General features: G+C 35.2%; 1 protein-coding gene across 4 annotated transcripts; it reads left to right on the top strand.

Annotated features, from left to right (window-relative positions):
* The first annotated feature begins 9414 nt into the window (after positions 1 to 9414).
* LOC104899676 (pumilio homolog 23) lies at positions 9415 to 16556 on the top strand. Of its 4 annotated transcripts, none has more exons than XR_007276221.2 (11): positions 9415 to 9645; positions 10068 to 10241; positions 10359 to 10722; positions 10864 to 11163; positions 11505 to 11672; positions 13272 to 13415; positions 13591 to 13710; positions 13904 to 14089; positions 14985 to 15133; positions 15373 to 15685; positions 16040 to 16176. XR_007276221.2 is itself a non-coding variant. In XM_057396187.1 (11 exons), the coding sequence occupies exons 2-11, from the start codon at positions 10087 to 10089 to the stop codon at positions 16359 to 16361; spliced, it is 2094 nt and encodes a 697-aa protein (XP_057252170.1). In that variant the 5' UTR covers positions 9415 to 9645; positions 10068 to 10086; the 3' UTR covers positions 16362 to 16556. The 4 variants fall into 4 exon arrangements, 3 of the variants coding, with proteins under 3 accessions (XP_057252170.1, XP_048503965.1, XP_010685209.2); XM_057396187.1 differs by having other exon boundaries at positions 10864 to 11167; positions 11509 to 11672; positions 15373 to 15558; positions 16040 to 16556; XM_048648008.2 differs by having other exon boundaries at positions 9416 to 9645; positions 10074 to 10241; positions 15373 to 15558; positions 16040 to 16556.
* Positions 16557 to 21077: the final 4521 nt, after the last annotated feature.

Raw genomic sequence — 21077 nt, 5'->3', positions numbered from 1 at the left:
CGTAATAAGATCGAGAAATTAATAAGAAAAATAATGCAAGAAAAGCAATAAGGGACACACAAATTTAACGTGGGAAAATTCTCAAATAGAGGTAAAAAACCCACGGACGACGAGTACCCAAAATCCACTATATAAAATTATGAGAGTACAAGTACCCCAAATTAATAGGGTAAAGATAAAATTACAACTCCCACAATTGTTAATTACAAACTCACAAAGGAGAAAATTAGAGTGAATAGTGGAGTAGGATATTGTGTGGATGGCTTTTTGTAGATGGCTTTTTGTAGTTTTTATGGGTTGGCAAAATGAACTACAACACCTCTATTTATAGTGTTCAATGTCGGTTATTAGCTTAGGAATCAAGAGGTTAGTGGAATTCTCTAGAATTCATCAAGCAAACCACGTAGCATGCTAATCACTTTTATCATGATTTTACTAGAAACTTCTTGATCAAGTGAAGCTTAGTGACATATAGGTATTTAGCTTTAGATATAAGTGTGCAACATATAATTTGGGCCAAAGAGGAATTTGGGCCACCCAAATCAACAGTTTGTGTATAACATAAATAGAATGCTAGCTTATAAGTACGTAGCTTGTAATGCAATACGAGGTGTAAGCAATGCTGCGACGTAGGGCATGTTCTCCCCAACTTATTTTTAGTTCAGTTCAATGATCAGTACAGATCAGTTCAGTTCAGTTCAGCTCTGGACAATACTTTTGCTCTCACATATCACTATTCATTTCAGTTCAGTTCAGTTCAGTTCAATTCAGTTCAGTTCAATTCAGTTCAGCTGTTTTATGCCGAAGAGAACAGGCCCGTAGCTAGAATAATGTTCAAGAATTTTTAAAGATTTTGGGCCCCACATATATATTATATTAGCTTTATATGCATGTGATGCGTGCGTTAATTTAAAATAGTGTTTTATATCCACTTAAAATGCAAAGTTGAATTAAATGGAAAATGATTCTTAAATTGTTTTCTTTTGTAAATTTTTTTATTCCATTAGATCATTAAGGGTAATTTAGTATTTTTAAACGGGAACACTATCTTCCCCTTCCCTTATATAATAGAGATATTGACAGAACGACATTGAAGGAATTATTCCATTTGATTTCTTTTAGTGCAATTTGAATTATTATATAGGCTAGTTTATGATTTCTTCCAAATCAACAATCTTCATACTAGTCTACTAGATTCATATTGCCAAATCATTGTATAGGAGAGTAGTAAGAGTACACAAAGCTTCATGCCGTCGAAAAAAAATGGGTAGTTATTTTAAATTCTATCATGATGATCTTAAAATACACAAAGGTTCAGCATTATTGTTTTTATAGTGATGTGATTAACATGCATGATGTTGTATGGAGACAAACTTTGTGCTTTATATTGTAGTAGTAATTAATTGTCATATAAAAGCGTTATGTGGTTGATAATTTTAGCTACTTCTAATAAATTTTTTTGCTATTTTATGCGGTCAAATTAAACAATATTCTTTTTCCATCCAAAATGACAAAGGTCTTAATGTTTTTGCCTATTATAAAAAAAAAAAAATGACAGGGAGTAATGATCAGACAATCTATTGTGGCAATTAAAAGCCAAATTAATTGCTTTATCCCATGTTTCATAATCTTTGTCCAAAAAGTATTAAAGTTGGGAAATCGACAGCATATACAAAGTAAAGTAAATTAAATCACGAAATTATCGATGGTAAGATGCTTCACTACTATTGATTAATTAAAGCATTCTCTATCTTTTCTTTTCTTTTTTGAAATTAAACCCTATCTATTCTTTAATATTTATTTTCTTGGCAACTTCTCCCTCCAAAAAAAAATTCAAAAAAAATATTTGCAACTTGGTTAGAACTGAAAATCTTTTTAATGGAAATATGAAATAAAAATTCCCAGGAGAAATACATTTATAGCTTGATATTCCAAGGAAAGCCTTAAGGAGAAATTGATGATGTAATGGATTTGGGAAGGATGGGAGGAAGGGGAATGTCATGGAAAATGTTTTTCACTATTGGGATTACTATCTTCTACCATTTATAAACCAAGCAAAGGAAAATGAAACATCCCTACTCAATTTTCCTTAAAGTAAGTTTTTCGATCACGGGCATTCTGTTTAGTATAAATATGTTGATAGTTGGTTTAGTTTTATGGAGAGCAAAAATGTGAGTACATATTATTTAGCACATATCGATAATAGTTGGTATTATTGAGAGTCTGTTTTCCAAAATAGTATTGCTTTGTTTCGCAAGATTTCATTTTTAAACAATAGTATTGACAATCAATGAAAGTTGATAATTCATATTAAGTAACTAATTATTTGTTTGTTGGAGTGATTTTATCGATTCTGATTTTATATATAGTACTATAAATTAGGTTTTAACTTTTAAGTAATCCTATATTTGATATATTACATCATTACATGTAAAGGAGGTAATTTTTTGTGGTTGCATAGGTGATCATGAAAGATAATGTTACAAATGAAAATTTGAGTATTCCACTAAATTTTAACCAACATATCTAGCTAGTTGATGATAAGAGGTTTTTTGTGCGTCGTTAAGGCACCAAAAATCACTTTACAAACAATATTTATAACACCTACCTAACAAGCAATTAATACTAAGAACATAGTAAAGGCAATTCAAGGATCGATCCACAGGGAAAATGAGATTAATCTAAGTCTATCAAGTCTAAATTACCTAATTGAGGGATTTTTGGGGGGTTTTAAAAGATTTGGTAACAACTAATGACTAACTACTACCAAAGATTCTAGCAAATAACACAAGATTATGAAAAAAAAATAGGGAAGACATAGGGTTAAGGTTACTAGTATGAATAAGAGTGGACAACTACCTTTAATGCAATTGTGATGCAAAGACGACATTTATGCAAGGTTAAGTTTTCCTCTAAAATACTCGAGTCCTCTCTTGAATGGTCCTCAAGAATAATCGCTCAATCAATCAACTAAATCCTCTCTCGAATGGTCTTTAGTCAATCAACTAAATCCTCTCTCGAATGGTCTTAAGAGATTCAATGAATTTGGAAAACCCCTAATAAAGGATCCCCTTGATTTCTACCTAGCTAATATCTTGGCCTAGAAATTAAGTTGATTCATGGGGATGATAAAAGAGTTCAAAATTCGATTAAGAACATTTGAAAACAAATACCAAATAAATGTGATCAATATCTATTCTAAAGTTTCAAAACACTAAGATCAATGCATAATAATCTTTAAATCATCACAATCACACTAACAATACATGTAAACCCTAATTCATACTTTCACCCTAATCCTAGATAGGAGACTACTCACTAATCATGGATTCTAAGCTATAATATATGAAATCTAAACTATAATCTATGGCTAAACATGGTTTAGGGATGATAATTCTAATAAAAATAAGCAATTATGAAACTATAATATATGAGATCTAATAATATGGATGAACAAAGAATAACAATGAAGAGAGAGAATAAAAACTGAAAACTTTAAAATTAAATTAATGAAAGCTACCATAAAAGTGTAGAAAATTAACAACTGCTTTAATCTATTGCATTCAAATCTCTAACAAAACTAAAGTGTTTATCACTCTAGTATAAACCCTAATATCCTCTCTAAACTATAGAATAAAACATAATCCTCAACTAATAAAAAAATCCAATGTTTTAAGGCAAGCCTCGCTCGTATTTTTTTCTTCACATATTCGAATGGTGCGGGCGCACCATTCTTTCTGATATGGTCAAATAGTTCAACTTAAAATGAGCATAACTTCTTTGTTTTATATCCAAATCAAGCTTATGACTAGTCGTTGGAAAGATATCGAAACGAGATTTCACCTCCAATTAGAATTACTTTCATCCAATTTGTGGTTTGAATGTTATGTCCATTTGAAGTTCCCCATACAAGATTTTATGGCATTATGTGCTCCTTTGTGCGAGCGGACATGGGGAATGGTACAAGCACACCTTTCTCAATCTGTGCTCTATTTTCATTGCTTCATTTTGCCAACTCTACAACTCATATCCATATTAGGTAGTTCCACCTATATTAAGAATATAGCAAAACAGGGTAAATGTACTAGAAATTCGGTCAAAATGACTAAAAATCTAGCAAAATATCACTATGATTAAGAATGATCAAGTGAATGAAATAGAAGGGAAAATGGAGAAGTAAGAGGGAAGAAAGGGGGGAAATAGGATCAAAATGAGCTAAAAGGAGTATAAAATGCATTAAAAACGCACTTATCAGTTGACATCTATGTTTATTTCTTTGCCAAAATTATTTTCACAAATATTATATAATGATCAATACTTAAGAGCTTATGGATGTTAAATAGAATTACAAATTTGTATATATATCCTGGAAAAAATTGTTCCTACATAGTATACCCTTATAATTTTAAGAAAAAATCGACAGGAACAATCCCAACTATAGACGTTCTGCCATTTTGAGTCCAACTAAAGATTATTTTTGAGTAGTCCCAACTTTGGGATATGTTTTACAAAATGGTCCATGGTGAACCATTTTACTGGTTAATCTTTGTTTTTACTTTTTTTTATCTGGTTTACTACGTTCTCCCTCCCCTCTCTCCCTCCTTACTACCTTCTTCCAGCAGGCTCCCTCCTTCGTCCCTACCACACCCTCCACCCTCCTTCCTCCTGCATTCCTCCCCTGCCACCCCTCCTCATCGCCCTTCCCCTTTCCCTACCACCTCGTCAAAAGAAACAAGAGGACGAACACAACAAGAAAATCATCCTTTTCCGACGGTCAAAATTCGTCGGTAAAAACGCGGTGTCCGACGGTAACCTTATTACCGATGGCCATCCGTCGGTAAATGACCGTCGGAAATTTAGTCGTCGGTAATTCAGACTTTATCGACGGATTGACTAGTCGGTAACAGTTACCGTTGGTTTGCTTTTGTTACCAACGGTGAAATTGTGACAAATTACCGACGGTTTAAAGCGTCGGTAAATTTTACTGACGCTTTAATCCGTCGGTAATTTGTCACTTTTTAAATCCGTATGTTTTTTTTTTAATTTTCTTTTCCATAATATTTGATAGAATAAAAAATGCAATTAAACTAAAATCAAGACTTTGTACATTTACAATGTAATAAAAAAAAAACATTTCACTTATCAATTTGTAAAACATTACATATGTGCTTCCAAAAAGAATACAATAACTTTGATAAATCTAATTAAAAAAAATCTGATATACTTAAAATCAAATACAACTAATACAATTAAAATATGATAAATCTTAAACAAAAAAGTAAAAAATTTCTAAATAAAATAACTAAATTTCTAGATCTTCAATCTTGAGCTTCAATCTTGAATAATAAAATTCTACAACCAAAAACATTAAAAAAAAAGACAAAAACAAAAACACATATCAGAAATAAAATAAACATAAACCATACAATAACTGAATCAAAATAAATTACACACCAAACGCATACAAAAAATGATGATAATAATAAAATAAAATAAATTATGATAATAAATCTAAAAAATAAAATAGCATAATAAATCTGACAAATAAACCAAAGAAAATCAAAATGAAAACAAAATATCCCTAAACCCAAATAAACCCAGGAACCCACCCACCTAAACCACCCAAAACCCTAACCACCCACCAACCCACCAACCCAAACCACCAAAAAACCCAAACCACCCACTAAACCACCCACCTAAAAACCCTAAACAACCATAAACAACCATAAACCCAACTCGCAACCCCACCCCAACCGCGCAACCCCGCACAACCCTGCCCAACTCGCATCCCCACCCAACCCCGCACAACCTCAAATTTCGACCTCAGATGGAAACTCCGTGAGAGAGGAGAAACCGTGAGAAGAGAGAGAGGGGAAGAAACCGTGAGAGGAGAGAGAGAGATGGGAAGAAACGTGAGAGGGAGGAGAGAGAAAGAGTGTTATTTTAAGAGAGAAAGAGAGATATGAAAGGAAGGCTAAACGACGGCCTTTTATTCGATAAAAAAAAATAGTTAACAATTACCGATAGTTTTTCCGTCGGTAATTTGAAAGGCCGTCGCTAATTACCGACGGGTCTTGAAAAACCGTCGGTAAAAGCCTATTTCCGCCGGTAATTTTACCCTTCGGTAAAATCCGTCGGTAATTGTGAATTTATCCACCGATATTTTGGCCGTCGGCAAAGACGCGGATTCTTGTGGTGGAAACCAAACAAAAACAATGTACTTCAGCTTCTAGAAGACCAAACAATGGCTATAAATAGCCATGTCCACGACTTCCTTCAAGCATCACTCACCACTCACTTACAACTCTCCATTTTCAATCTTTTCCTCCCTTAAAATCTAACCGGAAAGGCCGGCAAAGGAAGCCCCAAAATTCCTCTGACCGACAAAAAGAAAAATGGAGTAAGGTTTATGTTTCTAAAAATAAACCGGCAAGGGGGAAGAAAGTTGGGTTTGGGATTTCCATTTTGGGAAAATCTACTCTCACAAATTTTAAATAACTCGAACCCAACATATATCATAATACCTTCATAAAATAAAATAAATAAAATATATTACAAACATGACGATGAAAATCATACGAAATAAATTAAGAATAGTTCAAACATTATTAACTTAATAAATACGGTTTTTTCACCGGATATCCCCGATTTTCGAAAAATTCACCAACTACCCCCATGTTTTCAAAATTCATGGGTACTCCTTAGTTTTATGTAAATACACCCAAATACCCTTAATGATTTACGATGTTAATTGTCATTAGTTGTAACCCTAATTAATCTTAATTAACTTAAGTTCTAACCTTACCCTAACACCTAACCCTCCCACCACGCACCCTCCCACCACCCTTCCCCCACACAGCACCCCCTCCACCCTCCGCAGCCGCTCCCCTCCCCCACCCCACTGCAGCCCCTCCCCCCACCCCCTCGCAGCCCCCCAATTGAGTATCATTCCCCTACCCCCATCCTCATCTTTTTTCGCTCCCCACCCCCACCCCCGTCGATTTTCGCTCCCCTACCCATGTCGATTTTCGGTTTTTTGGGGAGCGAAAGTCGACGGGGTGGCGTGGGGAGGAAACCCGACTAGGGGGTTGTGAGGGGTGGGGGTAGGGGTTGCGAGGGGGAGGGGAGGGGGCTACTGGGTTGGGGGAATGGTAGGGGTGGTGAAGGGGGCAGGGGTGGTGGGAGAGTGGAGGAGTGGGTGGTGGGAGGATGGGTTAGCGTTTGGGGTTAGGGTTAGGGTTAGGATTAGGATTACGGATTAATTAGGATTAAAAAAAGAAAATTAGAATTAATGATTAATGGCGTTAACGCAGTTAGTCATTAATGACCCGTTTGGTAGTTGGTCATAAATGGTGGTACATACTGGGAATGAATTTGTGTGTAAATTTGTGAAAAATATCATTGTCCATTCCCATGGTAATGCTAATTTATCCTAGAGTGTCCACTTTCCTTCTTGAATTTTCATTCCTATTCAATACCACCTTGTAGGTGGTAATGAGTGGTAATGAAAATTGCTTCCCCTTGGAGACAAAAACACAAGCTTAAGGGTGAGATTGCTTGCCCATAGAGAAAAAATATCTTCCCATGGAGATTTTAAGTGTGTTTTCCTAATAAAATTACACATAAAATTATTCATTCCCATTACCGCAATTTATTAAAACTACCAAACAGGCCGTAAGGGTATTTGGGTGTATTTACATAAAACTGAGGAGTATCCAGTGAATTCTGAAGACATGGGGGCTCCTGGTGAATTTTTGAAAACTCGGGGTATCTGGTGAAATAAACGTAATAAATATAATTAGCATTTAATGAACACTTTTTTTTTAAAAAAAAGGGTATTACAAATAAAACTAAAATTTTAGGACAATCAAAATACTAAGCAATTAAACTCTTCGTCCGCCTGGGAGAATAATTAAGATTGAACGCCGATGGAAACTAAAATGGTGAGCGGTGGTGAGCAAATTAAGTAGTGGTAGTGAGCTAGTCTGACTGTAACGAAGAAGGAGATAGAGCGAGCGAGTCTGACTTAAATGAAGGAGAGAGTGCTGGTGAAAGATAAGTAGAAGTACTTTATAATTGACATTGAAAATAAAGTAAATGTTGTTTTTGGAGCTTAATTCCCTTTTGCGGTTGATTAAGAGCCAACAATAATTTTGGGATCAACAATCATTTAATTTACGATGACTTTTTTTTTGTTTAGGAAAGATGATTGTGTAAAGTAATATGCTCCTACAAGAAATAATACGAAGTAATTAAGAAAATTGTTAGTGCTTTATCAAAAATTATACTTTTACTCTTTAAAAAAAAGTATCCTAAAGTATTACCTTAAAATGTTATGTATATGTAAGTGTTACCTAAAGGTGTTACCTATCTGGAAGTATTACATCAAAATGTTACTCGATTGAAAAAATGCTACTTCAAGATGTTACTTATAAAAATGTGTTACATATTGATTAAGTGTTATATACATATTCGACAACCTTGAATCTTTTAAAGTGTTACCTCATAATGTTACCTTAGACCAACTTTCTACTAATGCCGTTTCGGAGCACCCACAATTGCGAGGTTGGTTCACCTTCCCTCGCTCTCCTTTCATCTTTGTTACACCTTACATTCCACTAAGTTTGCCTCAACCTTCCCTTTTTCCCTACAATGGTGAGGTTGGTTCACCTATTTTTACTCTCCTACTTTAACTATATATATACTCCACCATATACTCTCTTTCTTACCCAAATTATTTTTATATTTTTACACTCTAACTCCTAACATGCACCAAGTGACATTATCTGAATGGTTGAAATTCAAAGACTAACTAATGAGTTAAGGCAACAATCGGAACCTTCACATCCATCATCATGATTTTCTTAGTCCCAAAGAGGAAAAGGTTCTTTCTTTGGGGTCGATTATGGGTGAGGAAGGATCCGAACCCCGGAGACCATAATTCGTAGCCACATGCTCTTAGTTGCTCTAATCATCTGAGCTACATACCTCACTCCGCCTCCACTGGATATGTTTTCGGGAGCATTCTCAAAATAAGAATAAGAATTGTGCATTTCGAGGTGTAAAGTGGGCGAGGGGATGTCATAATTGACTTTTTGAATAAGACGAGGTTTTCGCTTTTTTTCTATTTGGAAAGTAATAAGAATGGGAGGTGTTAAGATTTTACCATCTTAGCGTCGATCTATTTTTTCACATACCTCCCCTACAATACAGTTTAACCACCAAACACTAAAATATCGAACCATGAAGAGAATAAGCTCAAATATGATCTTTATCCTTTTGCCTTAATTAATAATCAATCAATATAGGTGCTCGAATAAACCGTTAGCTTGACAAGGTGTCAAGGTTCAACCAACTTCTCTACCGGTGAACCCGACACGAATTTGTAATAAGTTCACAAGCTCTAATTTGAACGAGGAAAAAGAAAAGAACACATAAAAGAAAGAAGTTTGTAACCCTAACCGCCTAACGGCTAAACCTCCCTGCAAATACACATCTCTCTGCATATTAGAGTTTAAGAGTATACGTTCTTATTCATCTACTTCAGTTAATTTCTGTATCTTAAAAGTTCAATTTCGTATTTCCAGCATCAATTCGAGTTACTTTTCGAGGAAACAAATTGTCGACGATTCCAAAAAGCTGAAGGTTTGTTTGCGACTAATTTTACTATTTGAGTAAAAATTTAGAATTTATTTATATCTTTATTCATTAGTCTGCTAAAAATATCCAGATTCCTGCATAATTTTGCATTTTTAGGCTTTCCTATTTATAATTCATGACAGAAAGGGAGTTCACTGCGTTTGAATAAATTGAGTGTAGAATCAATTTGCTCCAATGTTTGTTTTTTTTTATGTTTGATGAGGAAAGGAAAATTAGGTTAGGGCTTTGGAAAGGAGCAATGGTGAAATGCTTATTGTATATTTGTATGATGGGTTTGTCATTAATGGCAGTTTAGGAGTGGGTTTCTGTTGGCTAAAAAGCTTTACCACTTGAAAGGCTAAAGTACCATATTAGTATATCAGGGGAATAGATAATACATTGATGTCGTCGTTGTAACTTGTATGTAGGCGCAGCTGAAGGAGAGGTATGGGTAGAAAGGCGAATGCACGGGCAAATTCGGGTGGGGATGGGCGTCATTGGACCAAACCTTCATATGGAGGTGAATCTGATAGGGGTGTGAAAGATAAGAAATACCAACGGGAGCATGATTTTTCGGAGGAAGCTGATAGTTCCTATATCAGGTTAGTCACTCTATTGTTGCCTTTAGTATGATAATGGAAATGGTGTCTTGTTGTTGCCACTCTGTGTTGTGTTTAAGCATGCGTTGAAATGCTGACATGACTCGGGAATTCACATAGGCAGCAGATAGATCCTGAAACGACGAAATACTTCTCCGAGATCATGGATGTACTAGAAAGTGGTGGATTGGAGTTGGAGGAGCGTTCTGTCATATGTGGAAATGCTTTGGAAGAAAGCAGAGGGATAGAAGTGGAGCTCGCAACGGACCATATTATCAGCAGGACAATGCAGATGTTGTTGGATGGTTGTGATGCGGACCACCTTTGTGGTTTTCTCCGTAGTTGTTCGAAGGATTTTGTTAGCATCGCAATGGATAGAAGTGGTTCTCATGTAGCGGAAACGGCTCTCAACTCTTTAGCCAATCACCTCCAGGATGAGGATTTCTACAATCTAATTAAAGACACTTTATCCTTGATTTGCCAGGTTGTCTTTCGTTGTTTATTCTTGTACTTGTTACCAAGCTTTTGTTTCATGAGCACTCTTTTTCAAATAGGTTCACTAACTTTAGTTAGCTTATGTTTCTATCTTCTAATCGGCATTATTCTTTCTTTTTTCTCTTGTCAGGCAGTAGCCCGGGAACTTGTATCTGTTATGTGCAATTGTCATGGATCTCATGTTATCCGAAGCCTGCTTTGTCTATGCAAAGGAGTACCATTGAATTCGGAGTTTCATGCTGCAAAATCATCTACAGTATTATCTCAACGGTTAAATCTTAAAGCTGGTAAAGATCACGAGAGTGAGGCACCAATCATCCATCAAGGCTTTCCAGACCTACTTGTTTTTCTTGTCACTGAAATGTTGAAGTGTAGTGAAAGGGATACTGCAGCCCTACAAGTGGACCAGTATAGCAGTTTGGTTCTGCAGGCATGTTCCAAGAGCCTTTTAGTGAAATTGTCTGAACTACTAGTTATTTTGATATTCTTGTTGTCCTCTTATTCTCATCATCCCAGTGTCCTATTCTTTTGGATACTTGAGCTAGTGTGAATCGTACATCTAAAATGTAAATAAAGTGGCCAGGTAGACTGAATAAAGCTGCCTCTTTTATGCAAAGAAAGAAAAAGCTTTATGTAGCTTCAGTTATTGGCTGTTTGTCTCCTGTGTCTGCAAATATGTATAGCTAAGGCTTTTGTAAAAAATTATCTAGTTACAACTACGACTTGAATGCTTGTCTAAAATGGATAAACTCTGGACTTTGTATCTTGCAGACAGCTCTGAAGTTGTTAGCAGGACAGGAGCAAGAGCTCCTCCATGCCATTCCACTTATCATGGGTTGCAATGTGAAAAATGTAGAGGAAATGACTTTCATAGAGACAACTAAGGTGCAGAATATCAGAGATCTGGTTAAAGAAAATGCTTTCAGCCATTTGATGGAGGTAGGATCCTACTTTTGGTTCTATCCAATTTTTGTTCATGAACAATTGGTTTTGCTTAAAAAATGCTAATTAAGTTTGATGCTGATTGGATCCACTTCCATTTGAATAGTACTTCCTCTATTTCAATACTGGACACACTTCTCTTAATATGCTTGCTAATGCATATTTTTAACCATTAATATCTCTAATTCCCTGTAAGTAAAAATTATAAAAAGTTGATAGTTTGAAAGTATATGTTGAGACGAATCTAACAAGGTCCCACAACTATATTTTCCTTACAGAAAAATCACAAAATACGGTCAAAAGAAAGTGTGTGAATAGTGTGAAGTCAAACTTTGTCAAGTATTTTGAAACGGAGGAAGTATTGTACTTCTAAGGTTGCTCGAGTGCGCTTTGAAAATGTTGACGTTTCAGGTCCCCATAATGTGAAATTAAAAGTAAACAATGTTTTTTTTATATATATTTTCTCCGTTCTGAAGAGGATCAATGAGAGCCTTCTTGTGCTGCTTATTTGTTTTGAAGTACGTCTATTGTGGATTGGAAGGAGGGTCATGCTGGAATTAACCTATCTGTTATTGCAGGGATAAGATTAGTGTGTGAGGTTCATAAGTGGGGGTAACATTACTGTCGTCTTACAAATATCTCGTTTGCTTTCTCTGGGAGATTCGAATAAATCATATTTAATAGAAATGGTATAACTGTATAAGGAATTTGGAGAAGATAATGAATTTTGACAGGTGAATAAGGAAAACTGCCTTTCTTCTCATTTCACAGGAACCTTGTAAAATGATTTGGTGATTATCTTTTGTCTAAGATATATAATGGTGATTGCCCATTTATTCACCTACTTCAATACTTCCTTTACTTAAGCTCTGAGTATTAGGATTGTCGTAAATTGAAGATTCTACCATAAGATGGTGCCACATAATTTTCCCGCTTATATATCCATGTTTGGGGGTCTTTTAGGTGAGAAGAAACCGATTTACCTGTTTAGTTCTGTTCCACTTTGACCCATAGAAGGTTTTATAAGTTGGATATAATTTTAGAACGGTACAGAAGTTAAGAGTCCCTTTTCCATTTTGTTTCTCCTGGTCTAGCCTAGTAGTCTTCTCACCTTCTTTCCTGATTTTGTTAATTTAGACTTTGTCTTCAAATTCATGGAAATAGGCTGTTTTGTCACTGGCTAATATATTATTTAGAGGGTCCTAAAACCCTTGACAATTTTCTCCTATTATGTAGCTTGATAAAACGTACAGGTTCATTTGTGGAACTTTTATCCTGTGGTGTTACTTGTACTAACTAGAATCATGTGTTCAGAAGATCAAATTTGCTATATGTTTTCCAATCAGTGGCTGTTGTATTAGAGAAAACCAGTTGCGCTACTTTATAAACCAATCACACAGGAATAGCTAATTAAGACATTGATTCAGTGATTCCTTCATGTTTTAGGCTTCCTGAGGCAATAATGTGACAACGCAACAGTCGTTCTTATGGGCTTGATGTAGGTGGTGGTCTGGTAGATGAGATGTTTTAAACATGTTGTAATGTTTTCCTCTTTTCTTCTTACCTTTTGATTAGTGAAGCTGCCATATTTTGCAGGTCATATTGGAAGTGGCTCCGGATACTCTGTATGATGAGATCTTCATGAAAATCTTCAAGGATTGGCTGTATGATATTTCAAGTCATTACTCGGCCAACTTTGTTATACAAGCCTTGATTTCTAATGCAAGAAGCCAAGATCAAGTATGTCGCTGTTGTTTGTAGAATACTGGGTCAATAGTTATCCTTAGAAGGCTTGCACATGAAATGTGTTGTTAGATTTTGTGTTTTGAATCACTCATATACGCCGCACTGTCTTGTGGCTATCCTGGTTAAATTGTTATCCTACATAGTGCACTCTTGTTATCTTATCCTCTAGGTAGGTGCAATATGCGAAGAGCTTGGACCAAAAATGAAGGATCTGCTCGGTATGGGAAGGTCAGGGGTTGTAGCTTCTCTGATCGCAGCAAGTCAGAGGCTGCAGGCTCATGAGCATAGGGTACAAACTTCATTTAAATACCTCCCATATATCTTACATTGTGCTGTAGGAGCAAGTAGCTGCAACAACTTGGTTTTATCTATGATGATGTCAACTATGTATCTTAGCATCTACATTCATTTTGATTATCCTTCTCCGTCTAAATTAATTTTTACTTATTTGTTTTGATTGTTGTCATTTATCTTACTGGCAGTGCTCTAAGGCGCTTGCAGCTGCTGTAAGTGTAGCTAATGAGGCTCCAAAATGGATTGTACCTCGAATACTATTGCTGGACAGCTACTTTTTCTCCAATGATAAGGCCAACTGGACTTGGACAAGCGGCTGTAAAATACATGTCATGGGCTCTCTAATTCTGCAATCACTATTTAAGTATCCAAGCGTATGTAGCCTTCTTCTGCTGCCTTTTCTTCTTACAGCCATTCATAATATGGAGAAGACTTGAGCGTTTGTTAAATGAAATATGTCTTTTGTGCTTTCCGTTTAATGTATCTTTTATTCAGGATGATCCATGAAATCATGCCACGCCTTCTGGAACACTATGAATAAAAACTCAGTATCTATCCCATTAGAGTAGGTCTGGCCGTCTGGGGCATGTTGGTCTACACAGCCTAATCTCTAAGTAATCTTAACATATCAAAGAGGTTATTATTAGATGACCCACGAGTATCATTTTGTATTAGTAAAGAAAAGCATAAATATTTATAACTACTTTAATGGTAAAAATCTTTAGGAAAGAGCTTAGGAGAAGCATATTAGCAAATGTAATACTCACCTATAACAACTAATACTAAAAATACTACAAACAATAATACTCATTCCGCCCTCCATAAGGTTCACGCTTTCCTTTCTAAGATGTTACAATCTAAGCTTCAAATATTTATTTACTCTAAATTTAGAACTCAAATGTTTTTTCCTACTTCCTCTCTTTTTTTTTCTTTTTCACTTTGCAGCTTTTGCCATTATACAAAGTTGCTTATGAATTGCAACTTTGACATTTTTGGCAATATGTTCTCTCTTTCTCTTCCTAGCACATGGAGTCCTTTTCTATCTCTCTCCTCTCTCAAATTCTTGTGCCCTACTTCAATGTTGCAAGTAAAAAAATGGAGGAAGTATTTTTTAAAGGTAATCTGTATTTGACGAGTTAGCCTTCTTTGCCCTGCCTTCGTTAACCATTTATTCCTCCACAGCTGAATTTTTTTTTTTTCCTGTGTGTGTGTGTGTGTGTGTGTGTGTGTGTCAGAATTCCTTATATCAGTATGGCTTCTTCATTGCAGGAATATATACAGCCTTACATCACAAGCATCACATCAATGGAAAGCTCTCACGTCCTGGAAGTATTAAAAAATTCTGCAGGAGCACGTGTTATTGAAGCCTTTTTGGGTTCAAAGGCTTCTGATAAACAAAAGAAGAAGTTGATGAACAAGTAAGTAACATTCTTAGCCCTAATATCTGCTCAACTAATATTTTGTTTTCCACTCATCACCCAATGTTGCTGTTTCGACTACAAAATACGGTAAAGAAGCTCTCTACAGCTTTATTTATTATATGATCTTGTGACAAAAGAGAAACAACAGAAAACCGACTGACAGAATGTACTGTAAGGATATTGAGCAATCAGCTTATTTTTCTGACTATTTATTTGTTCTTTTAAATACTCTGAAGGTTGAAGGGTCATTTTGGAGAGCTTGCTATGCTTCCGTCAGGTTCTTTCACAGTTCAAAAGTGCTTCCATAGTGCTAGTGATGTTTCATTAAGAGAGGCAATAGTCTCTGATGTGCTTGCTGTTCAGAAAGAACTTTCTAGAACCAGGCAGGGTCCTCTTCTCTTGAGAAATCTTGATGTTGATGGGTAAGCTCACATCGCTCATCTTTGTTAGGCTTTAAGCAGCATTATGCTTACAACATCTAAAAAGGTTGGTCATGGAGCATAAATCTAACTGTGTGAGAACTTGTCATGGTCAACTTTGAACAAAAAGGTGAAAATATGATTTCTTAAACCTTAAGAGTTTGTTGTGTGACACCTGTAAGGTCATTTTAAGTCTATTACCTTATTACGTCAAATTTATATGAGTTGTTGGTCTGTAGCTTGCTATGATCCTCATCAGTCATCACTATATCGCATAGCCACTTTGATTATGGGTGTTGTATATTTAGACAGCGAATTTAAATGTAAGATGAAAGTTTAAGTCAAACATTTAAGAGATGCTTTATGATAGATGCATTTGAGATGCTTAGAGTTTGCACTTTCGTACAGTAAGTAGTAGCTGAAATGTGGAGGGATGTATTTGTGCATCGTGGTGTTTATGTTTGCATTATCGATTCTCTTTCAGATTCTCAAGAGGACCTGAACAGTGGAGATCTAGACAGAAATCTAAACTTACTGTTTACAAGGAGTTTTTAGCTGAATTCAATGAGGCAGATTGTGGTTTACCCGAAATGAAGAATCCTCCTGTTGATAGCTCAAAGAAAGCATCCCAACAAACAGATATGAAGAAGATGAGGCAAGAGATTGACAATGTCTTGTCATCATTTCCAACGTCTGATGTTTCTAAGAAGCTTAAAAGGAAGAAAAAGGACAGAGAAAATCACGGTGATAATAATGTTGAACAGAAACCTTCTCCTGTCAAGAAGAAGCGTAAGCATCAGCAGTAAGATGATCTGTCAAGCTCAAATCCGAACATGCAGGTGCGGCAACTGCTTCATCTGCTGAAAATTTTGTTGTTCTATTTTGTAATTTAATTAAAGTATCATCCTTGTAAGTTCTCCCTTTTTCTGTGTTACAACAATTTAAGAGATTGAAGGTTCCAAAATTTTATAAATGAGAAAATACAGATGATTTTGGCTTCATCTGAACTGGGTAGTTCTACCAGCATTTATTACTATAGAATAGCAGGTAAATTTGTTCTTTAGATATATCAGAAAAGTTACTACATATACATTATCCAGTAAGCTAAAAGCTGTTCATAACAAATAAAAAAATTCTAGTCTATGGAGACCTTCATCCTTCATCTAGGAAGTGAGGCCTTGACAAAAAAAGCAGAACAAGAAACAGGCTATATGAGACAACTACTATGAAGCACCTAACTGTTCTTTCTGAAGACCTGCTCAGGATGAAACCAGAAATTACTTGTTCTGGGTAGGATTCGATCTGCTTGGAGGTATCCTTCGAAAACTCGAGTCCACATTCTTGGAGGGATTCTTTTCATGAGATCGCAGATGTTTCAACGATTGAGAGGAGACAACAAGTAACCGTGCTCTCGCTCCACTAGACCGAGATAGCAAAACCAGACCGAGAACAAGAACAAGAACAATGGTCTTACAGTAGACCTTCATGGTCTTAATGTTTTCTTGTGTTTTTAGTATGACAACAAAGATACACTCTCAAATATGAATATTGAAGGAAGTTTTTGAAGTGGTTAAAGGTTAGTTATATACTAGGTATTTAGAATGAACTTATGATGAAATGATCTATTCTTGGGGATCTGAAACAAGGTGGGATCATGTGCTACTCTGTTTGACTATATGCATGTTTGTGGTCTGACCATTGTATTAAGATTAACTACTAAACCCTCAGAGGTAGTCATGTGACTTATCACGTGATAATATTAGTTTAGTTTTCTTGAAGTCCTAAAAGGGTAATATATTAATGCATGCTCATTTCTTTTCTGATAATCTTGGATTATTATAATGTCTTGAGTTCTCAGAAATCAGAATCAGAACACTGCATATATTTTGCTCCTTGTACTTGTCAATCTTACAGCTGTCTTAACTAACATTTTTGTCAAAAGCCTCTTTTTTTTGTTGTCCCATTTCCATTTCTTTAGCTTGCTTTTTGCCAGAGACTGAGTCATTTGCTGTTGTTTATTGTTAATGAATGCTTTGTGGATTATCATTATAGTTTAATCGTTAAGCATAAGAACTAATTACTGTATTCAAGTTCTATTTGTTTTAATTTTCGTATGTTTAGATTGTTTTTTTTTGGCAATACATTAGGTCTTTAGGTAGTTTTTTCCTTTTTTAACCAAATACTCTCGAGTTTTCACGAAATCCACCGGGTCTCGCACTTTTGAAAATACAAGGGGTTCCCCTCAACTTCAACATAATACACCAAAATGTCCTTAATGACTAACGGTGTTACCGCCGTTAGTCATTAATCTTAATTATCTGATTTAAATCCTAATTAACCATAATCCTAAACACTAACCCTAACCCCTAAACCTAAACTCTAACCCTCCCCCACCCTCACCGACCCAGCATCTTCACCCTCACCCTCCCGCAGTTCCCCCATCCCCGTCGACCCTCTCGCAGCGCCCCCACCTCGTCGAATCCCCCACCATCCCCCACCCTGTTGAATCCCCCCCCGGCTAGTTTCCGCTTCTGGGTTGTTCACTTCCATGAAAAATACCCACCCCCAACAGTCCTACAGTGACGAAGAACAATGAAGATGAGAACACGGAGAAACTATAATGCCGACGAGGGGAGGGGGGCTACGCGGCTGGGTGGGCTGCGAGGGGGTGGGGGTAGGAAAATCGACGGGGGTGGGGGTGGTGGTGGTGGTTGGGGGGGTGATGGGAGGTTTGGGAAAGGGGCTGTTAGGGTGGTGGTTAGGGTTTGGGTTAGGTTAGGGGTTAGAGTTAGAGGTTGGTGTTAGGACTAGGTGTTAATTAGGGTTCTAAAACAGAAAATTAGAGTTAATGACTAAACGGCGGTTAACGCCATTAGTCATTAAGCGCATTTGGGTGTATTATCGTAAAATTGAGGGGTGAAAACTCGGGGGTATTTGGTGAAAAAATCGTAGTTTTTTTTGTTCCTAGTTTAGATTAATCGTAGCGGTGTTGATTTTGGATTCACATTAGGTGAGAGAATGGGGTGTATCTTATATAGCTCAGTTAATCAGCAACCTAGTCTATTCATCAATAATGGTTGGAACTGAAGCTGGGCTTAGTTTGAGGGTGGTTCTAGTAGTTCGCTTATAGGATGGTTTAAGTAGTCTGCCTAGTTTTCTTTCCTTATCAAAAAAGAAATTTAATAATTACAGTTTATCTTATAGGAGACCTTATACTTTTAGTCAAAAATTGGACAACAGTGTAAGTCCAATATTAAGAAGAGAATCATACCATCTTATAGTGACTCGTTTAATCTATTATTTAGTGGTTAGTTTAATCTATTTAGTGATTAGTTTAATTCATCATTTAGTTCTCACATTCTTTAATCCACTTAGTGATTACTTAATCATTTGGCAAGGCTATCCGGTTAGTTTATAGAATTGTTAGTTGTATTTTGAGAGTCAAAGGGAAACAAAAGACGGAGAAGAGAAGGCAGAACTAAGTTGGCGCGAAATGTCTGAGATAGTGTTGGGTTAGAGTGAGATGAATAAGCTTGTTAGAAAAATGTAGGCTTGGATTTGTCTAGTTTTATGTTAAAACTAGTCTTCTTTGCACGCGATGCGTGCGTGGATTATTTTGGCGATTATTATTAAATTTCATCTAAATGTAATTTTGAAGGATGTAATTTACAATTATCATTAGTTCTAGTTAAATATCATGTGGTGCAAATACAAAATATAAAAATTACTTGATGAAGAGGTTGTTTTCTGGGCATTTTTATTACTTGTAATGGATGTTGGTATTGTTATTGCATTTCAATGTTTAGGTAAAATTAAAATTTAATGTCTTTAGTTTTTGTAAATGATTTGAAAACTGCTTTAGTTATGTTAATTTGTTCTTCAATCATAAACATTTTCTTTCACTACACATATTTTTATGAAAGTTTATTTTAGCTACTTTAAACCTCCTTTGATATACATATTGTAAATCAGGAAGGGTTATGATTGAGGAAAATCTCAAAATCTTAATAGGTAATATTTTTTATTGAATGAAGGGATAAAAAGTCTTTTCAAAGGGGCACCGGCTCTCCCTTGGCTTATATAATAGAGATTAAATCGTTTATTCTAATAATTTGTGTAATAATTAAACCTAAAAGATGTCATTATTTAGATTGTTATTGGACTAATCTCAATGTATTTCGATATATCAACTTAAGTATTTTTTAATAATGTGTATTCTAATAATATGTAATTAAAGCTATTCATGATCAAATTTATATATTGACATGTGAGTTAAGTTAATATGATTCATTTATTAAGAAATATATAACATATTCTACATGTGTTTTTCACGTGAACAGTGAAGAATATTCTAAAAGAGAAAGATCTTAGTGTTAACATCCGAAATCTTCTTCGCCACAATCTCTAGAAAGAAAGGAAAAATGCACATCCAACAAATTTGATTATGTAATTAGTAAAAAATTACCCAGTGTTCATCAAATCCCTTCTTTGAAAATAATTTGAACTTACAATTGCTACAAAATTTTGGAATGAGGGGGGTGTAATATATAGAGAAACTTTAAGGGTGAGATTTACTATTCCTTCACTCTCAAGACACTATCTAGCTAGGTCGGAGTAACTTGCTAGAAGTTCCAACGAATAAAGTTAGAACCACATGGTTACAGAGGTTATTAGGTCAATAAAGTAGAAATAATGGTGTCAATGCTTCTAATAAGTGGTGGCAATCATGTAAATAAGACCAATTATTTTAACAATTTAAGTTATAAATAACTTACGTGTTATTTCCATAAAAGATAAGTCAGTTAGTTTAAAAGAAACAAATTATCATAGGAAAATTTATATTTTTGATTTGATTCTATATAATCCTATGCAAAAGTTACTTAAGTTGAATCATATTCATCTACTATGTATCTATTAACATTATAATAAAATAAAAACAAACTTACACGTATCACTCTCATTAGAAATATTCTCGTCTTGTGAGATATGTTGAAAATTAAAAATAGACCCTTTGTTTCATAATGTTGTTCCTATTTAGTGTTCCTCAACAAACCACATAATATTGAAAATTAAAAATACCTTTCTTTGTTTCATAATGTTATTCCTATTTAGTGTTCCTCAACAAACCACATAATATTCTTTCAAAAAAAAAAAAACCACATAATATTATAAAATATCGATAGTGGTGTTGGAGGATCACTTTCATGCAAATATTAAATTATAAGTTTTGGGTAGAGAGTTTACCATATTGTCGATAACTTGTGGTCATGCACAATGGAAAGAACTTGATGGAACACTTTTAAACGAAAAGTGGAAAGAACTCTATGAAACTGAGGAAGTATTCTATTAAAAATAAACTATTTCTTTTTGACAAGAAATCTTAGATGATCTTCTCATATTATATTTTATAGACTGATATTATAATACTTAGGTTTCATCCTCAATAGATACATTTTCTTCTAATATAATATATGTAGAGATGAGTTCGAGCCAATATATAACCAGTTCCTACGTCATATGTT

The sequence above is a fragment of the Beta vulgaris genome, chromosome 7 (genome assembly GCF_026745355.1).
Source record: "Beta vulgaris subsp. vulgaris cultivar EL10 chromosome 7, EL10.2, whole genome shotgun sequence".
Taxonomy (NCBI): Eukaryota; Viridiplantae; Streptophyta; class Magnoliopsida; order Caryophyllales; family Amaranthaceae; genus Beta; species Beta vulgaris.
This window is presented reverse-complemented; position numbering and strand designations above follow the sequence as displayed.

Bases quoted from the DNA above. Each gene is read 5' to 3' on its own strand.
- LOC104899676 (XM_057396187.1), top strand. From the start codon at position 10,087: ATGGGTAGAAAGGCGAATGCACGGGCAAATTCGGGTGGGGATGGGCGT. The intron at 10,242-10,358 runs GTTAGTCACTCT...GAATTCACATAG, and splicing joins GCTGATAGTTCCTATATCAG to GCAGCAGATAGATCCTGAAA. The intron at 13,416-13,590 runs GTATGTCGCTGT...CTTATCCTCTAG, and splicing joins ATGCAAGAAGCCAAGATCAA to GTAGGTGCAATATGCGAAGA.